The sequence below is a fragment of the Planococcus citri genome, chromosome 2 (assembly GCF_950023065.1).
Source record: "Planococcus citri chromosome 2, ihPlaCitr1.1, whole genome shotgun sequence".
In the NCBI taxonomy this organism is placed as follows: Eukaryota; Metazoa; Arthropoda; class Insecta; order Hemiptera; family Pseudococcidae; genus Planococcus; species Planococcus citri.
The window spans coordinates 22030757-22054734 of NC_088678.1; the positions used below are offsets into that span (position 1 = coordinate 22030757).

At 33.8% G+C, this 23978-nt stretch overlaps 1 protein-coding gene across 1 annotated transcript in view; it reads right to left on the bottom strand.

Moving 5' to 3' along the window:
• Window positions 1-23978, bottom strand: part of ABCD (ATP binding cassette subfamily D) — a 65015-nt gene that overhangs the window by 19671 nt on the left and 21366 nt on the right. Inside the window, exons 4-5 of the mRNA XM_065349074.1 lie at window positions 18297-18483; window positions 2988-3103 (exon numbers count right to left, since the gene is read on the bottom strand). Coding sequence (XP_065205146.1) covers window positions 2988-3103; window positions 18297-18483 — 303 coding nt within the window. The remainder of the gene's footprint in view (window positions 1-2987; window positions 3104-18296; window positions 18484-23978) is intronic.

The window sequence follows — 23978 nt, forward strand, 5'->3', positions numbered from 1 at the left end:
GGAACGATATGAAAACTACGTTTCGAAACTTTTTGAGCTAATTTTTTGTACGAAAAAAAGTGGCAACACTGATAGTTATGATATCACCATAAAGCCTTTCAAAACCCCTAACTATGAGAAAAAGTTTCATTTTGGTGGGTATCGCGGTTATTGAGTAATCCACTGCTGAAATGGGTGATATTTTAGGATCACTAAAAACTTTGACACCCCCTGGCTGCCTTTAAAAATGAGCTAGAGGGCTGCGATTTGCGCCATTGGTCATCCCTTCGGAAGGTCTTTTCACAGGAAAAATTTCAAAAAAATCGCCGAATCCCCCAAACACTTCTTGGTCCAGTTGACGTGGAATGGCCCTGAAGTGTTTTTCCATGAAAAAAAAACAAATTGGAAAATGTTTGCCTATAAAAACAATTTTCAAGTCTATTTGAACTTGTAAAAATCAGTAAAAAAAATTAACTAAGGCCCCTTTTCCATGAAACCCCTCATATGGTTCTAAGCACGTGAGAACAGATACTCATTTTGAATTTTAACAGCAGCAAATAAAGTCTCCCCCTCTCCAATTTTGAGTAGAAATTAAGTGTTGTAGAATACAAAAGGGACCATACGACCAACCGAAATCATGTCGAAACTTTATTGCAAGAAATTCAAATATTTCAGCGAAAATGTTTTTTGAACATTTTGGAAGAATTTTGAGCCTAACTTGAATCGCGATTTAAATGATTTTTGAAAACTGTCATACAACACAACCAATCAAAATGAGTTAAAATTTCGACAGAAAAGCAAAAATTTCGAAGGAAATGTGAAGAATTTTGAGCCCAAATTTGGGCCATGAAGTCATGATATTCGGGATTTTTGAAAAATATGTCATGGATCAATTAAAATGGGTTAAAATTTTAGGGGAAAAAACAAAAACTTTGACAAAAATATTTTATGAGAATTTTTAGCTCAAATTTGGGTCATATTTTTGGGATTTTAGAAAAAGTACCTACTATGCAACCTATACCAATCAAAATTAATTAAAATTTGACAAAGAATTCAAATACATATTCCGATAAAAATGTTTCACGAGCAATTCTGAAGAATTTTGAGTCCAACATCAATAATTGTCATGATTTTCGAGATTTTTGACATGTGTAAATTCAAGCTACTAAAATTGATTAAAATTTCGGGGGAAAAAATCAAAACTTCGATAAAAATGTTTCATGAACATTTTAAAAGAATTTTAAACCCAAACTTGGATTTTGATTATCGGAATTTTTGAAAAAAGTGTCATTCGACCTGTGAAAACTGGGTTAAAACTTGAAATTTCGGTAAAAAATCCCAAATTCGAGGAAAATGTTTTTGAGGATTTCAACAGAGTTACCTATTTTGAGCTCATTATTGAGTAATCACTTTTAGTATTTTTGAGTGTGTGTTACTGCCAATCAAAATGGGTTAAAATTTTGCAAAAAAATCAAATATTTCAACAAGAATATTTTTTGAGCATTTCTGAAGAATTTTGAGCCTCAATTTTTACGGGTTTTGAAAAAGTGTCACGCAGTCCATTAAAGTGCGTTAAAATATCAACTGAAAACCAAAAATTTCAACAAAAATCTTTCATAAGTAATTTTGAAAAATTTTTAGTTAAAATATTATTCAGGTGATAATTTTTGCGAGTTTTAAAAAATGTGTCATTCAACGTACTTACTAAAATATAGATTAGAATTTCGCTAAAAAAAATTTAAAATTTCGACGAAAATGTTTCATGAGTACTTTTGAAGAATTTCAAGCTCAAATTTGCGTCACGATATTCCTGGTTCAAAATGAATTAAAATTCGGCGAAAAATTCAAATATTTCGACGAAAATATTTTTGAGAATTTCTAAGAATTTCAAGCCCTAAACTTGGGTTACAATTTTGAATTTTTGAAAAAAGACGTCATCCAACTAGTCAAAATGGGTTAAAATTTCCGTAAAAAATCAAAAAATCACGAAAATGTTTTTGAGCATTTTTAAAGAATTCTGTGCCCAAAATTGACTTATAATTTTTTTAATTTTTGATAAAGTGAAATCATGCAACCTATAAAATGGGTTAAAATCTCGACATAAACTCAAAATTGTCAATCAGCTCCTTTTTTTAGCACTGCTGAAAAATATTGAGCTCTTGCTAGCGAATTGTAGTAGGTGGTGCAAAAATTCACGATTTTCAATGTTTCACAACGAGGCTTTTTTTAGCATCCTACTTTCTAAAAAAAAGTGATGCATACCTACTCAAAAATTCCAAAATTCTATCGTTTTTTGCGCAGTGTGGTCAGAAGGTCTTCAAAATAAATGAAAAATTCAACTGGGAAAAAACTATAATTCACTATCCAGTGGTTGCTAAAATTGACCATTGGATTGAAAACGCGGAGTCAGCCAATCACATAAAAGTCATAATCCAACTGATCAACCTTGCAGATTCGTATCGTACTCGTAAAAGAATTTTCGTAGAAAACTCATCATTGATTTTCAAATTATGTCTTAAAGTTAAACCTTCTTGGAAATTTTGGGCAATAAATTTTGACAAACTCGATTCGAGACTTTTTTACATCGAAAATCATTAAAACGTTCATGATTTTGAGCCTTGAATGTTTATAGTAGGCGAGTCTTGGGGAGAGGAAGAGGAATACTTTAAGGAGACATCGACAAATCGTGCCATAAAAACAATGAATCGTGCAGTCGAAGACATTTTCAATCAAGTTTTAAAATCGTTTCCAAGCACGTAAGTAGATCTACATAGATAGATACCTAAGTACTTTCATTTTCATTCAAATTATTATGAAATTGGAAATCTACGAAATTGACTATCACGCAACCAAAAAATCAACATGAATTTCTCGCAAAACCAGCAAAAAAAATTCAAAACTGGCCAAATCACTTTCATCTTTGACAACTTACCTACCATTTCCCGATTACTTAAACTACCGTTAGCTACCATATAAAATATATATCATTTATCAGCTCGTCGGCGTACCTTATACGATGACATGAGCCTTTCAACAGCATCTCCTCCAGATATTAATAAATTTCTGGCTGTAGTAAAGTACTGAGTTCTTTCGCTGATACCCACATCCGCATTACCGTTGCTACCTGCCGTTCGCAACAATCAGAAAAAAAGCAAAAAAACACATTATTCATTTGTTGGTCGTCCATGTTATGTGTTTTAATTAACTCTATAGTCGTATCATCGTATCGTATAGTATGTGCTTATTTATAATATACGTGAATATCACATCAGAACGAGGGGGGGAAAAACAAGAAGCGAAACTAGTTGAACATGTTGAAGACCTTCAATTGTCCAAATCATGATACTTCATATTATACAAAGTACATTGATGCTTGGCAATAGCATCATTGATCGGGACCATCGTCGTGCCGCTGCTTTTTTCACCATACTTACGGTATATTTCGCCCCGATAAACGGTGATAAAAGGTGATAATAAGAATCGTGTTAACCGGTTTTAAACATGTACATATGTGTAACGAAGGTCGCATCGTTAAAGAAGAAGAAAAAAAAAGAAAGAAAAAACATAATAAATGTTGGTCGTCTCGTCTAACTAAATTCCGCCATAGATTTACAAAAGAATATTCTCGATGGAATTTTCTCTAGGTTCAGAAGAGTTATCAGCATGTACCTTGGGATAGGTACAATTGGGTAAGATAAAAAAAAATGATAGTTAATGGTCAACGATCAATTAATGGTCTAATAACGTTCGCGTGAATTATTGAGGCACCGATGCGTGATCCAATCGCGTCCATTCTTCGCTGATAAAACAACAATGATCTGCCATTATCAAGGTCGCATTTCGCGCACATACCGTGCGTTCCTAATTTCATTCAACGTAATCACCGCATATCGCAGGATGCAACCCAAAAGATTATACAGCTTTGTTTCCAATTTCGTATTATTATCTTCATCGTACTCTTTTTTTTTTTTCATCGAGATTAAAATTGTTATTACGATTGCGATTACTTAACCTGATTTTTTTTTCAGTTGCGAATCGAAATTTCAAAATATGTACGAATGCAATCTCTTATAAACAGCGCGTTTTATCAAGGTGTTGAATTTTTTTCAAAACTACATACGTAAATTGATTTCTTGACGAAGACTTAATTTACATATAAGATGGGGGAAAAAAATTGAACATTGGGGGCGGATATTTGAGTATTTAGAGCTCACAAGGCCTCGTATGAAATTAAAACATGATTTATTCAAATACCAGCACAATTAATAAGCAAATTTGTTCGTGGAAATATGAGTGATTATGTACTTAAATTGGCTTAAAACGTTGAGATTATCATTATTTAATTACCGAACGAACGTAATAATTTTCGAAATGTGGCTGCTGTGCTGTTGGTTTTTTTTCGTTCGGATTTCTTTGGAATACGATTTCCAAGCACAGGAAATGCTATTTACAGAGGGTTTGCTGCAAACTCGAAATCGAGTCCAAGACGCATATTAAAGCTTTTTTTTTTACTTGAAAAATATCCCATAAAATGTTGGATTTTGTATTCAACGAGTTGAATTTCTCTGAAGTAAGTTTTCAATAGTGCATATTTTGATCAATTTTTCGAAATATTATTTCATCTGATTTTCCAAGAAAAGCAGCAGACTAACTGTGAGAAAAAAAAGAATACGTACGACTTTATCAATCATCACGAAAAGAGTAAAAATTATGCTTGTTGATTCTAAATTCTGCGATGAAAAATTCTGATTCAAAGGTTCCACCCTGAGCTCGAAAAACATTTTCTCTCATTGTTTAGATAAATTTCAACTTCTACTGCTCAAAAAATAGTCAAAATTGGCTCGAAAGTAAAAAATATTTGCATTGAGAAATATTTCCAAAAAAAAATTGTCTCAAAGGGTCAAAAAACTTGAAAAAATTTTCAAATTTGGGTTTAGAACCTTTATGGCTTGAAAATCCTGTATGTGTTTCGAAGTCACACATGCGTTCCAAAAGGTGGTAGAATTAAAATTATGAGATCTAACATTATATTTATGTGGAAAAGTGAAGGCAGGAGAAAAATTAGAGAAAATCGACTAACGATGGAAGTATCCTAACGAGCACAAAAATTTTTGAACCCCATGAAAGGGAATCAAAAGAGGACCCCAAAATACACCACCAGCCAAAATTTCAGGAGCTGAGGTTCATTTTTCGGTTTTTGGCAAATTTTTAAAAATTCAAATTTGGACCAAAACTAGAAAAAATCAAAATTTTAGAAAATTGACCTAGAAAGTTGAAATTAGGTTTATACCCTATTTTCGACCCGACAAATCGTTTGGTGGCGGTTTCGAACCGTTTTGGAGCATCCAGCAGATTTTCGGTTTCATACAGTTTTCGAAAAAAAAATCACTGTTGGTAAGAAGGATAAAAAGTGCCGGTTCAAATCCAAAATTTTCTCCAATGATTACTTTTGAAAAAAAAAAATATGCAAAAATCATCATTTATTTACGAACGTGTGAATGAAAAAAGCTGAAATTTGGTTTGAACCTTATTTTCGACCTGCCGAGTCGATTGGTGACGGTTTTGAATCATTCTGGAGCCTCAATCGAATATTCGGTTTCTCCAGTTTTCAAAACAACTCTGTGAATTGGATGAAAATAAAATTCATTGCATATAAACTCGGATTTACCCTCTTTTGCGACCTTTTCAATCGATTTGGGCGCATATTTTCAAAACATTTCTGTGCGATGCTGGTACCAATTCAAAAATTTCAAATTTATAGGAAAACCTTTTTTTAAAAATAATTGGTGACAGGAATTTGCAGACCAAAATCACTACATTTTCACTACTTTTGCACTACCTCTAGAAAAAAAATTATCACCTTCCAAAATATTTCCATTCCAACCCCCCAACCCCCCCCCCCCGATTGATTTTTCTTCTTTTATTTGCAGGGTTCAGCAAGACTTTTATCAGTTTAAACACTTGGGATTTTTAAGAGGGGAAGGGGGGTGGGCGAGGCAAAATTGTACATTCAAATTTTTCGCTTTTTTAATGTTTTTCAAGCAAACGGATGTCGAAAATATAATTTTATTATATCAATTTTTGATTCTATTTTTACCATTAAGGTTCTTTTCTAAATACATATACGAGCGAATTAAAAACTTTTTTCAACATGACAAATTTTTAAAAAATATAAATACCTACAAAATTTATCGCAAAATTTAAACGATTTTGTGATAAAAATTTGCAATTTGTCAAAATAAAACGGCGAGTTTATTCTGGTTTAAAATTTCGAAATTCGAAAGATGATTTTTTTTAGAAAAATTTAAAACTGAAGAAGAAAGCAAACGAGCCTGAGCGAAGCAAGGGCAAAAGCTCTCAAAAATTATCTTTTCGAGAGGCATAAAAACGATGTCATCTTATGTGATAGGTGAAGAAGTTTATTATTTTTGCTTTAAAATTTTAAAATTAGAATAATTTTTTTTAAAATCCAAACTTGAAAAAGATAAGCAAACGAGCCCAAATGAAACAAGGCCAAAAACTTTCAAAAATTCATGTTTTGAAAAGTAAAAAAAAGTTTTTATATGGAATGAGGAGTTTATTTTTCTGATTCAAACTTTGAACAGTTCTTGAATTTGAATAATAAGTTTTTCATTTGGAAAAAGAAGAGCGAACAGCCCGAGCAAAGCTTGGGCAAAAGCTCCCAAAAATGTGTAATTCAAGTAAATATTTTCAACATGTGTGGAAAATTGGATTTTCCACTTCTTTTATTTTTCATTATACCTTTCAAGGAAAATTGCTGAAAATTAGGCCACTATTTTTTTCGCTACTTTCACTACCGACTTTCAAAATCACTACCTTTTCACTACTTTCACAGGATTTGAACGACAAAAAATATTTTGATAATACAAACCTAAATCGATTCAAATGATCGCAAAGATGGTAAATTCAAGTTTATATAGGTGTTAAATTTCATTTTCATCCAATTTACAGCGTTTTTTTTTTTTTTTTGTAAACTGAAAAAATTGAAAATTTGTTGGAGGCTCCAGAACGGTTCTAAACCGTCACTAATCGACTTGGGAAGTCCAAAATAGAGCATAAAGCAAATTTCGGCTTTCTAGGCCAATTTGCTGAAATTTTGATTTTCCCTAGTTTTAGCCCAATTAATGTTCAAAATTTTGCCAAAAATCGAAATTGGCTGGTGGTCTATTTTTGGAACCTTTTCGATTCTCCGTTGTTTGGTTCAAAAAATTTTTTGCCGGTTGAGTTGAGATAATTCCCTTGTAAAGTCGATTCGTCTACCTTATCTCGCCACCACCTTCGTTATCAAACTACCACAAAGTTGCGTTAAACTTTGATAACAATGGTACCTAAGGGGGAAGAAAAAGAGTAAAAAAAAATATATGTACTGCTAGGAAAGTTCTACATTAAAATTGGGTCCAAAAATTGTACATATCATCACAAGTTATAGTAAAAAACATTTTATTAAAGCTGCACAAGGTGGGAAAGGTCTTGCAAAATGATTTTCTATTCCCCTCCCTCTTTTCTACCCTCCAGAAAAAAATCATCAATGATTTTGAGGAAAAAAACACTACAACTCTTGCATACCTATTTCTCAATAAGAATGCCTCAAAACGCATGAAATCACAGCTGTACCTATCCTTTCCATTCTCTATGTCAATAAATGTACACCGAGTACCTGTCCAGGTAAAAAAAAAATAAACATCTAGGTTGCATAGGTTTAGTAAAAAAGGCGGAAAAGTTCATCGTGTTAATCGTGTACTGTTTTATAGAGTCGTGGGCAAAAACCCACAGTTCTAGCATAAATACTCGTAGTATATAGGCAGTTTTAGACACGAAGAAAAAAAGAAGGCGCAAAAGTGAAAAACATACGCGAGAAGGCACGCGGATTTGACATAATTTTGCTTTTATATCGACGACCCGACGCGTTTTACACGATGGTCAGGTATCGCCATCGGAGTGCACGCGAACGAGCTCATTTTTTATTTGTAACTTATATAAATGTTTCCAAAGCTCTCGGGTCAACTTGTCAACTGCTTCGATTCGATCATACAAGAATGTGGATTGTGGAATATAATCAGTCTAAAAAGTTACGAAATGGATTCCACGTAAAGTAAACCTATATCCAGTCAACGCTTCTTATTGTAGTTCATTCATAGATAATCGTATCAATGATTTCGATATACGAGTATGTACTTAATATCAAATATGTAATTAAACTCGTAGAGTACGAGTATTTATTTGTGGGTTATTTCGTGTTCTTTCTATACACGATTGATGACGTATACTACACAGTACACACATGAACGTTCAAAACAAAGCTAGTTTTTCTTTCGAAAAGTTCAACACGCATTGCGAGCGACAATCCGTATTACGTACTCGTACTCGTATAGGTACGTGTAAAATACACATTATATTGTGCTATATGTATAATGAGATCCATTCCATACAGCACGTGCAGTCGTCGTCGTATCGGTGCAATGCTCGAAAGCGATGATTTAATATGGTATGGTTGAGCTGCCACGAGATATGGCATAATGTTCCATTGTACGGTGCGGAATACGGATCGCTACTGCAGATATGCTCGGATAACTTGATCTGCAGTTGGAATAAGAAAAAAGCACGATGAATGGTAAAAAAATTGATTGTTTTTTGATGACTGACTGAAGACTCGCAGCGTTGTTGTTGTTTTTTGCAGGATATGATTTGTTCTGGGGTCTTGCGGATACGAAGACTTGAACAAGAACGACCATACTGGATCGCTTTGTTGATAAGGTCGGTGAATAATATGTAAAACTAGGGGGCTCCGCCCCCTGGCCGCTTCGCGGCCCAACCCCCCTGAATACTCAACATAAAATTTTAAAAAAAAAATGTTTATCCAAAAAACACACCTTTTACCTGAAAAAACTTTTCGCAACAAAAATTCAAGAAGTATTTATTCCTGTTCCTAAAAATGTCCTAAAAATCCCATTTTTATGAAAAATTCGTGCTTTCCTCCAAAAACAGTCAGTTTTGCTTTTTCCTTAAAATTGTAAAAATGCTCGGTTGTTTGCAAAAAATTCTAAAAAGTTTTATTTTTTCAAAAAAATTGCCTAAAAGTCTTTCCTATTGCTGAAAATTCTAGCTTTTTCGCAGCTGAAAAGCCTCGAAAAAATTGCTCATTTTTACTAAAATTATCTAGTTTTTGCTTAAAAATTTTTTTTCTTCAATATTATCTAAGTAAAAGCTCAGCTTTTAGGTAAGTATTGGACAGAAATAAATTGTCTTGGTGCCAAAAAATTCTCAAAAAGTCTCTATTTTTCGTCAAAAAGTTTTGAAATAGTTAGGTAAAGGTTATAGAGAGAACTGATGATGAAATATTTCAAACAATTATTCAAATAGGTAGGTAAACGAAATCAAATTGAAAGGTCACATCTGCATTTAATTCAAAATTGCAATGTCAGAAATAATTGCTTTAGTCGAAGGCGCATAGCTCGAGACTGATCTAACTTTGAGTAAATCTGTCTCTGAAGTTTTCCATGGAGTAGGTATAAGGCTCAAGATTGATAATTGGCTAAAATTTAAAAAATGTAACTTTTCGTCATGATTAACAGAAGACTGAAACCTACCATTTAAAAATTTGAAAAAATTAAGACCCTTTTCTAGTCTCTTTTTAATAAAACAATTTTCAAAATTGACTCTCAACATTCCCCCCCCCCCAACGGACACAAGAGTCACAAATTTTGATCTCTATATACATATTGACGGATGTTACTTATTACTGGGTGATAATAATGATTATGGAAACTATGACAGCTAGAAAGCTCAAATTTGAGATGTGGAAATGCCAATAGTGATGCTAATTAATTTCGGTCAAGTTGAATAATATTATTTTTCAAACAGTGCAATTTTTTTGTGTCTTCACTGTTTTGTACACCAACAGTCATGAAATAAATTTACGCCAAGTTGAAAAAAAAATTAAATTGAACATTTTTCATTTCTATGCCAATAGTCCTGCTAATTAATTTAGGTCAAGTTGAAATAGGATTTTTTAAATAGCACAGTTGATAATATTCTTAGTCAATAATTGTAAATCTATAATCCAGTGAAATATCCTGCTTATGGATGTTTACTTCTTCCAGAACTTTATGAATAATTTTCAAATCAATTTCAATGCTTTTGGGAGTATAAAAATCAAATTCATATACATGTATATATTTGCTATTCATGGAGCAAATCTCTAAATGTATCTAAAAGATGAAAAAAAAAATAATAAAAAAATCATATCAAAATTGTACCAATTTTCATGAGAAAAATCATGTTTTTCATGTTGCTGAACACAAATACAGCCTTAGTTTTTCACAATGACTGCACCCATGGCTCCCAGAATCTACCCCAATTGGTAAAAGTCCAAAAAATTTGTTGTAGGCCATGGATGTGGGCCAATCAAAAATCGGATGTCATATTCATGTTCAAACCACCTGTTGATTTCTTTTTTCGCTCTCAGAACTCGTTTTTTAGAGGGTGCCGCTAAGTCTCTCTCAGCTATTTGTAAAATGCAGCCATGAATACAAATTTTTCAAAAAGTTTATATTTATAGGTATGAAGAAGAAATTGTTTGCTAAGCATTTGCCATAAATTTTTTGCTGCAGTGTTACCAAGTGATAAATTTTTAATAATTATTGAGCTTTATGAACGAAGCGATAATGTGATGTATTTCTTATTTGCTAAGCATTTGCCATCAAGTTTTTTGCTACAGTGTTACCAAGAGATGAATTTTTAATAATTATTGAGCTTTTTTGAGCTTTAAATTGCTCCAGAAGCTTTCCTAATTGACATTTTGAACTTTTTAGATTTTTCCTGATGACCTGTTACAAAAATCTTTCCACATCTCAAATTTGAGCTTTCTAGCTTTCATAGTTTCCATAATCATTTTTATCACCCAGTAATAAGTAACATCCGACAATATGTATATAGAAGATGAGTATATTTGAGGAGCCCGCTGAAGGATCAATTGCACCCCCTGCCGATCCTCTGAGACAACTTTTTTCTTAAAGGGGGAGTCCTAAGGAACATTTTTAGCCCTTGTCCTCAAAAAAAAAAGTGGCCCTACTTACAAAATGGCGACCATTTTGATTGACAGGTCCACTAAAATCACAGATTTTGCGTTCCAACATGGGACTTCTACGAAATTTTTCAAACCTTACAAAGGTAGATCGAAAGATCAGGAAAAATTTATCACCTGTCAAATTTCAAGTGCTAAAGTGCCTTTTTCGATTTTTGGTGAATTTTCAAAAATCAAATTTTGGCCAAATTGACCTAGAAAGCTGAAATTTGGGATATACTCCATTTTCGACCTGCCAGACCGATTGAAAACTGTTTCAAACCGTGTCGAGCAGTTCTGGAGCCTCCAATGGAGGCTCCAGAACTCGTCAGCCCGAGCGAAGCGAGGGCGAAAAATTCTTAAAATGTGCTATTCAAGTCTCACAAAAGTTGGTAATTAAACCTCTTTATTAAGACTAAAAATTTTCAAAATTTATTGACATTGACGAGTCCCAACACGATCAGCACATTTGGGCAAATTTGCTGACTTTTTATAATTTGACAACTTTGGGTAGGTGGTCCGTTGGAAAAATTAAAAGGTATACATAGATGAAAACTGACCAAACATAATGTGATTTTTATGAGTTTTTTTAAAATTGAGAAATATGAAAAGAAAACCAAAATATTGCCCGAGCAAAGTGAGGGCGAAAAATTTTTTTTGGAAATTTGTTTGAAAAATAGTGGTTTTTAACCATTTTAAGCACAATTTTCACCAAAAACTGAAATGAGTTTGAGAAAAAATGCAGTACTTTTCAGGCAAAATGCAGTACTTTACAGTACTTGCAGTACCGAGGATTTCAATGCAGCACTTTTACAGTACTTGCAGTACCTGAAGTACCTGTTAGACACCATGTCCATCAGATTTTTGAAACTCGAAATTCCCACAAAATTTCATCAAATGGAGTTGGAAAGCCGAAATTAATTTCTGCAAACTAATTTCAATACGCTATGAAGTCGACTGCAGGTGAATTTCAAGTCGTTTTACCCCTTCCGGCGATTTTTTGAAAAAAACTGGAGCTTCCAGTAAATTTTTGAAACTTATCAAAAATGGAGATGGAAAGCTGAAATTAACTATGCCCTCCAATTTCAACACCCTCTGAAGACAACTTCAGATGGGTTCAAGTTTAGTCATTTTGGAGCCTCCAGCGACTTTTTAAAAATTACTGGTGCCTCCAGTAGATTTCTGAAACTTGAAACTTTCTCAAAATTTCGTCAAATGAGGTTAGCATACCGAAATTTACTCTGCAAACTACTTTCAATACAATATAAAGTCGACTGAATAATGGTTTCAAGTGATTTTGAAACTTCCAGCTACTTTTTGGAAATTTCAATTCTCTTAAAAACGCCATGAAACCTTTCAAAAAGTCACTGGAGGCTCCAAAATTACTTGAACTCACCTTAAGTCGACTTCATAGCGAATTGAAATAAGTTTACAGAATTAATTTCGGCTTTCCAACTCCATTTGATGAAATTTCGTGGGAATTCAGAGTTTCAAAAATCGACTGGAGGCTCCAGTAATTTTCAAAAAATCTCTGGAGGCTCCAAAACGACTTGAAATTTTCCTGCAATCGACTTCACAGCGTATTGAAATTAATTTGCAGAATTAATTTTGGCTTTCCAACTCCATTTGATGAAATTTTGTGGGAATTTCGAGTTTCAAAAATCCGCTGGAGGCTCCAGAACTGCTCAAAACGGGTTGAAACAGTTTCCAATCGATTTGGCAGGTCGAAAATGGAGTATATCCCAAATTTAAGTTTTCTAGGTCAATTTGGTAAAATTTCGATTTTTTTCTCACATTTTGACCAAAATTTGATTTTTGAAAATTCACCAAAAATTGAAAAAGGCACTTTTGCACTTGAAATTTTGACAGGTGATGAACTTTTGCCTGCTCTTTCGATCTATCTTTGTACGGTTTAAAAAATATTACGCTAGTCCCATGTTGGAACGTAAAATCTACGATTTCGGCTGACCTGTCAATTAAAGTGGCCGCCATTTTGTAAGTAGGGCCACTTTTTTTTAGGACAAGGGCTAAAAATGTTCCTTAGGACTTCCCCTTTAAGAAAAAAGTCGCCCCGGAGGATCGGCAGGGGGTGCAATTGATCCTTATGCGCCCCCCCGACTAGTAGAGAACTCGAGCTCAAGACGTTCCATTTTCTATCAAACTTGGATTTTTAAAAAAAAAATTATTTCAATATATTTAGTAGAATTTTAAACAGAGGCGCTATTTTACCTCCCTTTATCCTTCTACTCCTCACCTTGATCCATTGACGAGAAAAAAAATACCTCACAGTGACTTTTATGACGATTTCTCCCAAAGTATTAGGTGTTGAAAAAGCATTGCAAATGAACACATCACGAATATGTGCACGAATAGTTGCACCATTTCGTCCACGTATCAGTTTTATTACCATCTAGGTAATTTTTAGACAAAAAATCAGTCCTCTCACGCACGCCTCGTAAATTTTTTAACAATATTTCCGCGAATTCGCGAAGGTCTATCCAAATTTCTCACAAATCGATGGAAAATTTCGCAAAGCTGAGAATTCGCGACCGAAATTGTACTGGTTTAATACACCTGTAATAATTTTCGCGAGTACTCGACGCCCTCAACAATTCAGACATACTGGAACTTGCGGTTAGACGTTATCTGAACGAGTATCTATAAAGATGATTCATCGACATAGGTACACGAGTACATAGCATAATATACAGGAGGCGGTTAATTTGTAATTAAAAAATCAACGTGTCGATAAATTATGGCTTTTTGGCGGCGTTACGTTCGTCAGTTGAGGAATTCGTACTATCATACTTTATGTATCTTCGCACGTTCAAGGTCGCTCGTAATTCGCGACTTGTTTGCTTTGCACTTTTTGATGAGACAGTTCGAAAGCGACGACGAGACGAAGGGGAAACAGCGGAGGAGATTTTTTTGAACAACTAATCCACGCATTCGCGAGAGAAAAAAACACTCGTTTGGCAAAAAAAAGTAGGACGACATTCGACGGTAATAAAATAGAAAACCAGTTACGTAATCGCGAATACACACGAAAAGGAAGTTGTCTCGGTTTGAAATGCACCAGTCAAATGTAAAATGTTAATTTACTGAGATTACAGATGACGTACGTAGGTTACTGAGAGCGCGAGAGCGAGTGAGTGACGATGAAGAACACAACACTAAGCATTCGCAGATGTTCAGATGTTGGTTAATGATAATAGCGTAGGTATCTTCGTCGTGATTGCACCAAATTGACCTGTGAGCAAATTTCGAGACTTCGACGCTCGAGATTTGAAGGAAATTTCCATTCGCAAGTACATACATACCTTATTGTACCTACTACTAGCTGTTTATGACGACGAGTGACGACGTCGAAATAGTGATAGAGCATTGCGAACATGATAACTCACTCATACAAGTATTGTATGTGTAAATGTTCCAAATTACGTTGAGTAGGTAGTACTATAGGTACATACGTACATACGTGTGCTACGTTTATTAGAGTAATCTTATTTTGTCATTAATAAAGTGAAGTACGTTTGAAAATACGATTTTGCGTTTGCGTTTATTTGTTCTCGACGATAAAATAATCGACCGATAGTGACTCAATAATAATAATATCACGGCGCTTTGTATGAGTAAGGTATACGTATAGGTGTTCTGTGAGAAGGTCGTTCAAATCTAGGGATTCATACATAGGCCTAGAACACTTTGATCTGTCCATATGAAAGTGTCTAGAGCTACACAATCACTACAGATTCAACTTATACATAGGTACATGATGGTGTTAAATTCGAATCGATTTCATTTTCGTACTCGAGAGATCATTCCAAAGATCTCAGTATATTGATTTTTTTTGGGGGGGGAGGGGAGTCAAAGTATTAGGCTTGAAAAATTCGCCCTAAAATCTCCCTCTTTTTATTACAGTCATATTTGAACATCTAGGACTTGCACCCAATTTTTTCCAAAAAAAATATAACTAAAAAGTTCGAAAAAATAACCAAAAAATCAAAACAGATACAAAAAGTGAAAAAAACATTCTGATGTTGAAAAAAAATCACCAAAAAAAGCCAGAACATTTCAATTAAAATGTAAAAAAAAAAAAAAAAAAAAAAAAAAAATACGAAACAATCTTGAATGAAACAATAAACATTTAATTCAATAATAAAACTCAAATGAGATTTGAGAGGCTTTGACAATTTTGGCAAAAAGTAGGACTGTTAAGCAACAACCTATAGGCCTACCTATTGGCAAGAAAATGACGCCTATTTAAATTTTTATCAGAAGCAATTTTTTTGGAAATTTTTTGCAATTGAAGACGTCATAACAAAAAGGACATATGTGAAAAAGTTGTACTTTGGGAAAGAGCTGTTTGAAAGTTTGTGTGCTTGTGAAGAGTGTACTGCATTCAGTAAAATTATAGTACAATCCCTGTACTATAATTTTACTGAATGTGGTACACTCTTCACAAGCGCACCAACTTTCACACAGCTTTTTCTCAAAATACAACTTTTCACATATGTCCTTTTTGCTATGACGTCTTCAATTGGATTTTAGCAAAAGGCAGAGCTTTTTTTGAGCGGAAAAATTGCCAAAAAAGCGAGGCTTTTAAGCAATGTTTTTTTTTATTTAAAATTTTACAGATAGCAAATTTTTGGAAAAAAAGTAAGATATTTTGGCAATTTGTGGCATTATTAAGAAGAAAGCAAGATTTTTTAGAAATTTGGTAACAATTGAGAATTTTTGTCAATTTTTGGCAAAAAAAAACAAAACTTTTTAATTACTGGCAAAAAAGGGATATGTACATACTTATTGCAATGTATGCCGAAACAATGAGGCGTTTTTGTAACCCTTTACAGGGTGTCCATTCGTTTCTGGAAATGATTTTCCCTCACTTTTCCAGGTTTTCCAGACCAATTTTTCCATTTTTCCACATCTTTTTTTCAAAATAAAACCACCGTATTTTTAAAATTACCCCTCCTTTGCATTGAAAAAACCACGTTTTTCAATACGTTTGGTTCCAAGCCTGAACTCAAAAAGAAATACAATAAAACTACTAGAATTATTAAACAATTACAAATGAACACTTTCAAAAAATTCCCTGACTTTTGAGGAAAAATTGCTCTAAATTTCTGAAATTCCCTGACTTTTTCATGACTTTCCAGACGGTCGAAATTCCCCGACTTTTCCAGATTTTCCAGAAGTGTGGACACTTTGTGTTATATGAAATGGTCAATTTTTTTTTTCAGAAATCACGTCACAAAATTCAAATTGTTGATAAAGGTCTTCTTTTGTCAAAATTGTCAGAAATTGTCAGAAAATCTCATTTTTTTCCAAGATTGTTAAAAGGTCTTAATTTTTGTCAACATACAACTAAGAAATTCTTGTTTTCTTCCCGAAAAATCTAAAAATTAAGTATTGCTTATTTCCAAATTGACTCTTCTTGAAAATGTTGGCAAAAATCGAAACTTTGGCAATTTTAGCAAAAGTGCAAGGTTTTTTTTGGCAATTTTAGGCAACAAAGCAAGATTTTTGGGCAATTTTTTTTCAAAAAGTAAAACATTTGGAATTTTTTGTAAACAAGCGACAATTTTTAACAATTTTTAGCAAGAAACAGCACTTTTTGGATATTTTTACAAAAGCCGAGCTTTTTTACTACTTTTGGAAAAAAGCGAAACTTTGATAATTTTAACCAAGGGCAGAGGCAGGGTACATTACGAATTGGAAAAGGAAAAAAAGTGAATACTTATACCTACTTTTATATATTATTCATTCGTTGATTTCATCAACATTTTTTAAAGGTGGTGCCAAAATTCGGAAAAGTTGAATTTTTGAACATTTCAGAATAAAGGTAACTTTAATGAGCAAAAATTTTGAAAAAGTAACCAAAAGTTACTTCAAGTAACTTATTACTGAAAAAACAGCACTAAAAATAAGGAAATGATTTTATTTTTTCTTTCATGTGAACGATGTAAATTTGACAGTGTGAAATGTACGTATTTAGAGAGAGGGTGGCGTGAAGTACATTTGCTGCCTTCGTTAGAATCTAATTTGGTATTCTCATGAAAGAACCCCCCCTCCCCCTCCTCCATAAAACCTAATCTTCAACTTCAACTTTCACTGTTGACCGAAAATTGGTCAGATCACAAAATTAACATTTCATAATCAACTTTCAAACAAAAAAATAAATACATCTATTCCCATAATTTTCATAAAAAAAGATACTTCCAATTTTGAAATTTAAAAAAGGTATACCGATAGATTTCAAAACTAGGAACCTTTTTGACACAATTTTTTTTTTTTCAAAAAATTTTCAAAAACCTCTGAACTCGACTTTTCTTTTTCCCTCCAAAAAAAAACTGAGATGTCGAAAATCAAAATGAAAAAAAAATTGCCAGAAAACTTTCGAATAAAAATTATTTCAAAAATGAACGCATAAAAATTGGCAGATTTCTTTGATTACTTTTTTTTGAAGTTTTTTTTTCAGCATATACGTTGTCAAGATACCCCCGATCACTGAAATTTGGGGGAATTTGTTAAATTGATACGAAAATCGTTCAAAATATCCAAAAAATTGAGAAAAATTACGCAAAACGTCTCGGAGACTGTCTAAAAATCTGCAAAATTTGCTTGAAAGACTTCGAAAATGATGAAAAATTTGTTGTAAACATTTGAAATATGGGGGGAGGGGGGTGGAAATATCATGAAAATTTGAAAAAGACCAGTTGAACTGACAGTAACATCCATGAACCGAATGTTGAAATTTTTCATACATAGAAGAAATAATTTCGAAATCGATCATTTCCAGATATTCGATAGAATATTTTATAATAGGCAGGTACAGGCAATTATGTATATTTTTTTCAAGACTCAAGTTCAAAATATTTCAAACAATTAGCAATATTTTTCCCTAATCCGCAAGGGAAAGAACTATTCCCTTCGCTCTAACTAAGCATCCGCTGTCCCCACCGATTCCGGCTCGCCTTCAAATAACGTTGATTTTGAGCAATCGATTCTTCGAGTTATTCATCTACTCAATTTTACCGTCCACCAATTAAATGGCATGATGATGATTTTACTATAATGATTTGCAAATATATTGTTTATTTTTTTTCGACTAATAGGTTACCTAGACCTACGTAAGAAAGACTTAAGCAGCAGCACAACACTACTTACACATAATAAATTACTCGTACTTACAACTAACTTCAAAAACGAATAGAAATAGTTGAAAAATTACCTGAATTTCTAGACGCTTTGCCACCTCCAGTCAATATTGGTAACGAAACGATCACCATTCCGGTGCCACTCCATACATATTTCATTAAAAATTGTTCTAACACGACGTACCATAATTTCTGCAAAAATATTCGATCTTTTTGCCTGACCAAAGATTGGAAAGCATTCTGCAAATGGAACAGTTCGACCTGCAAAATGAAAAAAAAATCGATCTTATTCTCTGATGGTCGAAAAAAAATAACAAACAAACAAACATATCGTTCTACGTATTATAAAATAAATCATGCAAACAATCGAACAATAGAGTAAATAGCAATATTGAATATGAAGCGGCGACTCTGACGTAACAATCGAATCACGCTACAGGTCGCGATCGAGCTTTATTTCCGTTTTAGTACATATAAATAAAGTTATATACGAAGAGTTCGACTCGAGCACACAATTGATGATATAGGCGATTTTTACAATGGTACACGTAACATGGCAATTATACCGCTATATACGCGTTCATCGTATATGGTTGAATAATCCATCTATCGACGACAATAATGGGCCTTCTCTATCTTCTATAGGTAAGGTACGTCTACGTATGATAGAAAATGAAAATGCATCCGAATGCTCATTACATACAATCACATACATACGAGAACCTAGACTATACGATATTACAAACGTCTATGAGCATTTACCGTCCGGAGAAAGTAAACATCGGTGTTCATTTACTTAAAACATCGATAGGTAAAGGGTATTCATGCTTCGATACGCAGTCCGGAAATCATTTCGTATACGTTTTCCAGTTCCAGGTCCGAGTTTCGAGATCGTCTCGCGGGCAAAAAACCACTAATTAGACACCCACTGAATTGACTCATCAAAACGACCAACCGTCAATAAAAAAGAAAGCGAATAGATCATCAAATCGAAAAACCTGCTCATCAATCATCACGACTGCTCGTATTGTTCTAGCTACACGTTTGATGGGTCAACGACACCATATTCGTAGATCCAGTTCGATTGAGTGATCCGCGATGCCGTGTTAATTATACACAATGCTGTAATGTTCGGTTGGCCGAATAACATCTCGAATTATATAGCTTTATCAACGATAGAACGATGGCTAATAGTTCAAACAAGGTGTGTAATTTTGCCGAATCACAAGCACACGAACAAGTGTTGGAAAAATATTGGCGAAAAAATAATCGTAATCGTCGAGTGTTTGATCATTTCTTTTGTACGGATAAGCATATTTGGCTGCAGTTCAAATCCACCTAGGTGGATTAAGCGCCATCTCTCGCAGGTCATTTATCATCAATGTTGTCGAGATTTTTTGTAAATAACAACACATCGTCGTTAGTTTCTAAGAATATAGCTACCTGTGGGTACAGTGTGTCTGAAAAATCTGCAGCAGAGTGAAATCCCACTAGTTTGAAGACACTGGATTCGAATATCTATTCATTTTTGGGATTGCAGATTCGAATTTTAAAATATTGCGAGGATGGAAGGACACCAAGGGCTTGAATCCAAAAAATATAAATTGATATTTGAAGACAATCCTTCCCCCCCCCCCCTATTAGAGTGAATAATTGAATATATTTTTTTTTCAAAATTGAGAAAAGGCTAAAAGAAGCATCGTGAGGTCACATCCAAAAATCGAAAATAAAATTCAAAATTTCAGTATATAAACAGAATTGAAATAATCCATCATAAAACCTAGTACATTAGCTACACAGGTAATTTTTTTAATTGTGTTTTCATCGAACCAAAAAATTACCAGCAGGGTATCACTACAAAAATGATCACTTTCCGGAAGAATGAATATAATTTTTTAAATCACTCAAACGCGAGTGGAATTCGTTTTATGGCAAACACACGTCGATGATCCGATGTCTGGAATACTAATTGGCGAATACCGCGCGAATTACAAATAAACAAAAAAGTAACTCTAATTTGGACATCCTGTTTGGGAAATTCACTGTACTTATAACAACGCGAACACTAATATGACCAGAAGGATTTTTATTTTCAATTCAACCAAATGATTGAATTTAACACTGGTGTACTTATCCAAAAATAGAATACGTTTTCTACATCATCGAAGAGTACGTAATTGAAAATCTCTCGTGGTCCTATTAATATAAAGCCAAGCCCTAAAAAACCAGTAGCCCGACTGACGACTGTTTTGCATTTTCTTATATGTTTCGATGAAATAGCAACATACGAGTATTTGATGGAAAATTCCACCGACCACGTAAAATACCACGCGTTCTTTTGACCTTTATACACAAGAATGACGTATTTTTTACGCTAGAAATTTCATTTAGGAGGACGAAGGAAAGATGGAAGAGTACTGATAGCAACAAACGACACGTTAATCCTCTTCTTTGTAATTTTGTTAACCATTTCCGATAATTTGTTGTTAGAGATGTAGCGTTGTACTATACGATAAATTATATGCATTATTTTAGCACGTACCTTACTCGTACATGAGGCTGTCATTAACTTGGCAAATATCCCAGTAAAAGTGGAAATTCTAAGTACGTTACGTACCTGTGCAAGTTTTCAAATAATTTTTCATTCGCGATTTTATTTATTTATTTATATAAAGATGATGGACGATTTATGATTTTTTTAAGCAATTTCACTGAAAATTAGTCATTAGAGCACGTACCCTACATCAACGAATTTTTTAATAATTTGTATTTTTTAGCATCAGTATGCGCAAATCCTACAATACTCTAGGGGAGAAAAATGAAAACTTGGGTTTTTGGAGTTATTTGTCCTTATTCCGGAACAAATTTCCAGGGGAAAATGATTGGATCTCAGCAGATTTCATCAGATTTGAAAATTTCATGGATCCAATTTGACTTTATACGAGATCTAATCTGATCAGATCGAATAGATGAAACCCTAGCTTTTGATAAATTTTTCATGACTTTTTGAAAAAGTTATCAAAAATTGATTCTAAAAAAATCTATGCCAAATGATATAGATACTTAGGTAATAGGTATACACATAATTCTTAAAAATTCTCCAATCAAAATGTTGCTTGAGTATGTAATCCTTTTCCAGCCAAAAAGCAAACCATTTCAACCCTACATATCAAGTTTGAAAAATTCTTGGGTATTTAGAAAAAACAGGCAAAAAATGTTTTCAAGTCGAAACACATATATCGAATTTTATTTTGAATTTTTATAGCGAACTTCGAAAATTCAAATTCAGCTTAATTTTTGAGTAAAAAATCAAAATTCGATAACATTGAGATGGAAAGGCAATGTTTACATCATACCAGCCTAAATTTTGATAGGTACCTCACTCAGATCCATTCGAAGAGATTTTACCATTTTTGAAAAATTATAAGAAATTCAAAAAAAAAACAATTTTTATGGAAAAAATCAAAATTTGATAAAATTGAAATAGAAAAGTAATGTTCAGCTTACGAGGGATGGATCTAATTTTTATCCTCTAGAATAATTTGAAGATGGTTTCGCACCATTTCGAAGGCTCCAGCAGATTTTTTGATTTTCCTGAAAGTGAGCTGAAAATAAGAAGCTGAATTTCATGCTGAGTTTCAAAAATTCAATAGTCCAATTTTTATGGAAAACATGAAAATTTGATGAAAAATGAGATAGTAATGAATGGTTTATACAAGCGTGTCTAATTTTTGAATTCTCAAATTGATAGAACGAATTTTTTGATTGCCATACTCCTACGTTGAAAGGATGCTGAATTTTCATTTTTACCCTCGTTTTTTTCGAAAATTTCAGGTATTCTGGAGACTTTTCTTTAAGAATGAAAAAAAAACCGAATCCTCTGGTCTGGAATTTACTTGAAGCACATATTTCTTGTTTGAAGTTGAACAGGTAGTCAAAAGTAGCTGCGAACCAAAATTTCAGGAGCTCAAATTAATATCTAATCGTTCTGAAGAAATTTGAAATTCCATGGAGAAAATTGATTTTACACTAGAGGCTCCAGAACATCTGGAATTTGATGAAAATAGACTCAGAAAGTTCTAGTTCATATATCAGTTTTTAAAAGTCACATTCTTCCACCAATCTCTAAAATTTTTCAACATTTTCAAAAATTTGTGGCCTCTTGGGCCAACTTGAGGTAAGTACATACAATCTATGCTACAACTACGACTGCAATGCCAGTCCCAGGAGTAGAGAAGACAAACCTTAAGAGAGGTTTGGAGCGTCCACATCACAGAGGCCGGTAACTCATCTTCGGCAGGCTGGAAGTTGGAAAATATCCCTGAAGCAGCAACATGAAGAGCAGCAACGCTTGCCAACCACAATAGTCAAGAGTCATAAATACTGCTAGTGCTAGGCACAAATCCTGTACAAAAGCGAGAATAGGGTGATATAACCAATCTTTGGGAAAGTCGGCTTGAAGAAGCAGAGGGCAGCCCCCCTCATCAAGCTATACTTCCTTGGGCTAGAAACCCATAGAAACAAAAAAAAACAATTTCTCGAGAAAACATAAATTAGAAGAAACCCGCTGGAAAATCAGGGAACCTTGTTGGGCAGCAGGCAAAGAGCGCACATTATGGAAGAAACAAAACAGGTTGAAGATCGCTACCTGGAATGTGCGAGGGATACATCGACATAGCCATTATCACAGAAACCAAGAAAAAGGGCAGCAGCACTGATGAATGAGGAGAATTCACCCGAGTATATGCTGGAGTAGGAAAAGCTGAATATGCCAGAGGAGGGATTATGATTTATACATGGAACAGGCTCAAAGACAACATCCAGGCAGGGTTGGACGTCAACTAAAAGTTTGACATAGAAACAAAACAGGCTGAGGATCGCTACCTGGAATGTGCAAGGGATACATCTACATAGCTGTTATCACGGAAACCAAGATAAAGGGCAGCAGCACTGATGAATGAGAAGAATTCACCCGAGTATATGCTGGAGTAGGAAAAGCTGAATGTGCCAGAGCAGGGATTATGATTTATACATGACGTCAACTTGACGTGAACTATGTCAAGTCAAAAACCAATAGTCTATGTGTCAACTATTTTTTGACATGCCAAACTTGTATAATCCAATTTTGAAGGCATATATAGAATATGGAGTGAATGACAAATTAAGATAAATCTGAAATTTGGGAACCAAGATATTTCAGTGATTGGTGTGTATGCTCCAGAGGAAGTCAAAGAGTAGGACATCCTGAAGGAGCTAGGAGCAGAGCCAATCATTAGACGAGTGAAAGATTACGGAAAGAAATGGCAAAAACACGTTGATAGAATGCCTGATGAACGGTCCCCTCGAAAAGTCAGAGAATACACTCTAACTGACAGGAAGAGCAGAGGAAGACCGAAGAAAAACTTGATGATACATCGGCGAGCAATTCTTCTACATTTTCCCAGACGGACTGAACAGCTCACTGAGTCAAAGTTCAATGATGATGGTCAAAAATTCATCAAAAATTAAGAAAAGAACTGACGCAGTAGAAACTTTGGATCTGTAAGATTTTTGACATGCTCAGTGCTCTGTTCAAATATCCACGAATTTTTCAAAGTCAAAAAGTTTGAATTACAATTACCTGAACCATAATTTCAACAGATGCATTTTTTCCATCAATTATCCAATAACACTGATCAATAGATTGATCATTCAACCTCAGACTTGAGAAAATTTCAAATGTTTCCAATAATCGTTTAAAATCATCACATTCACAC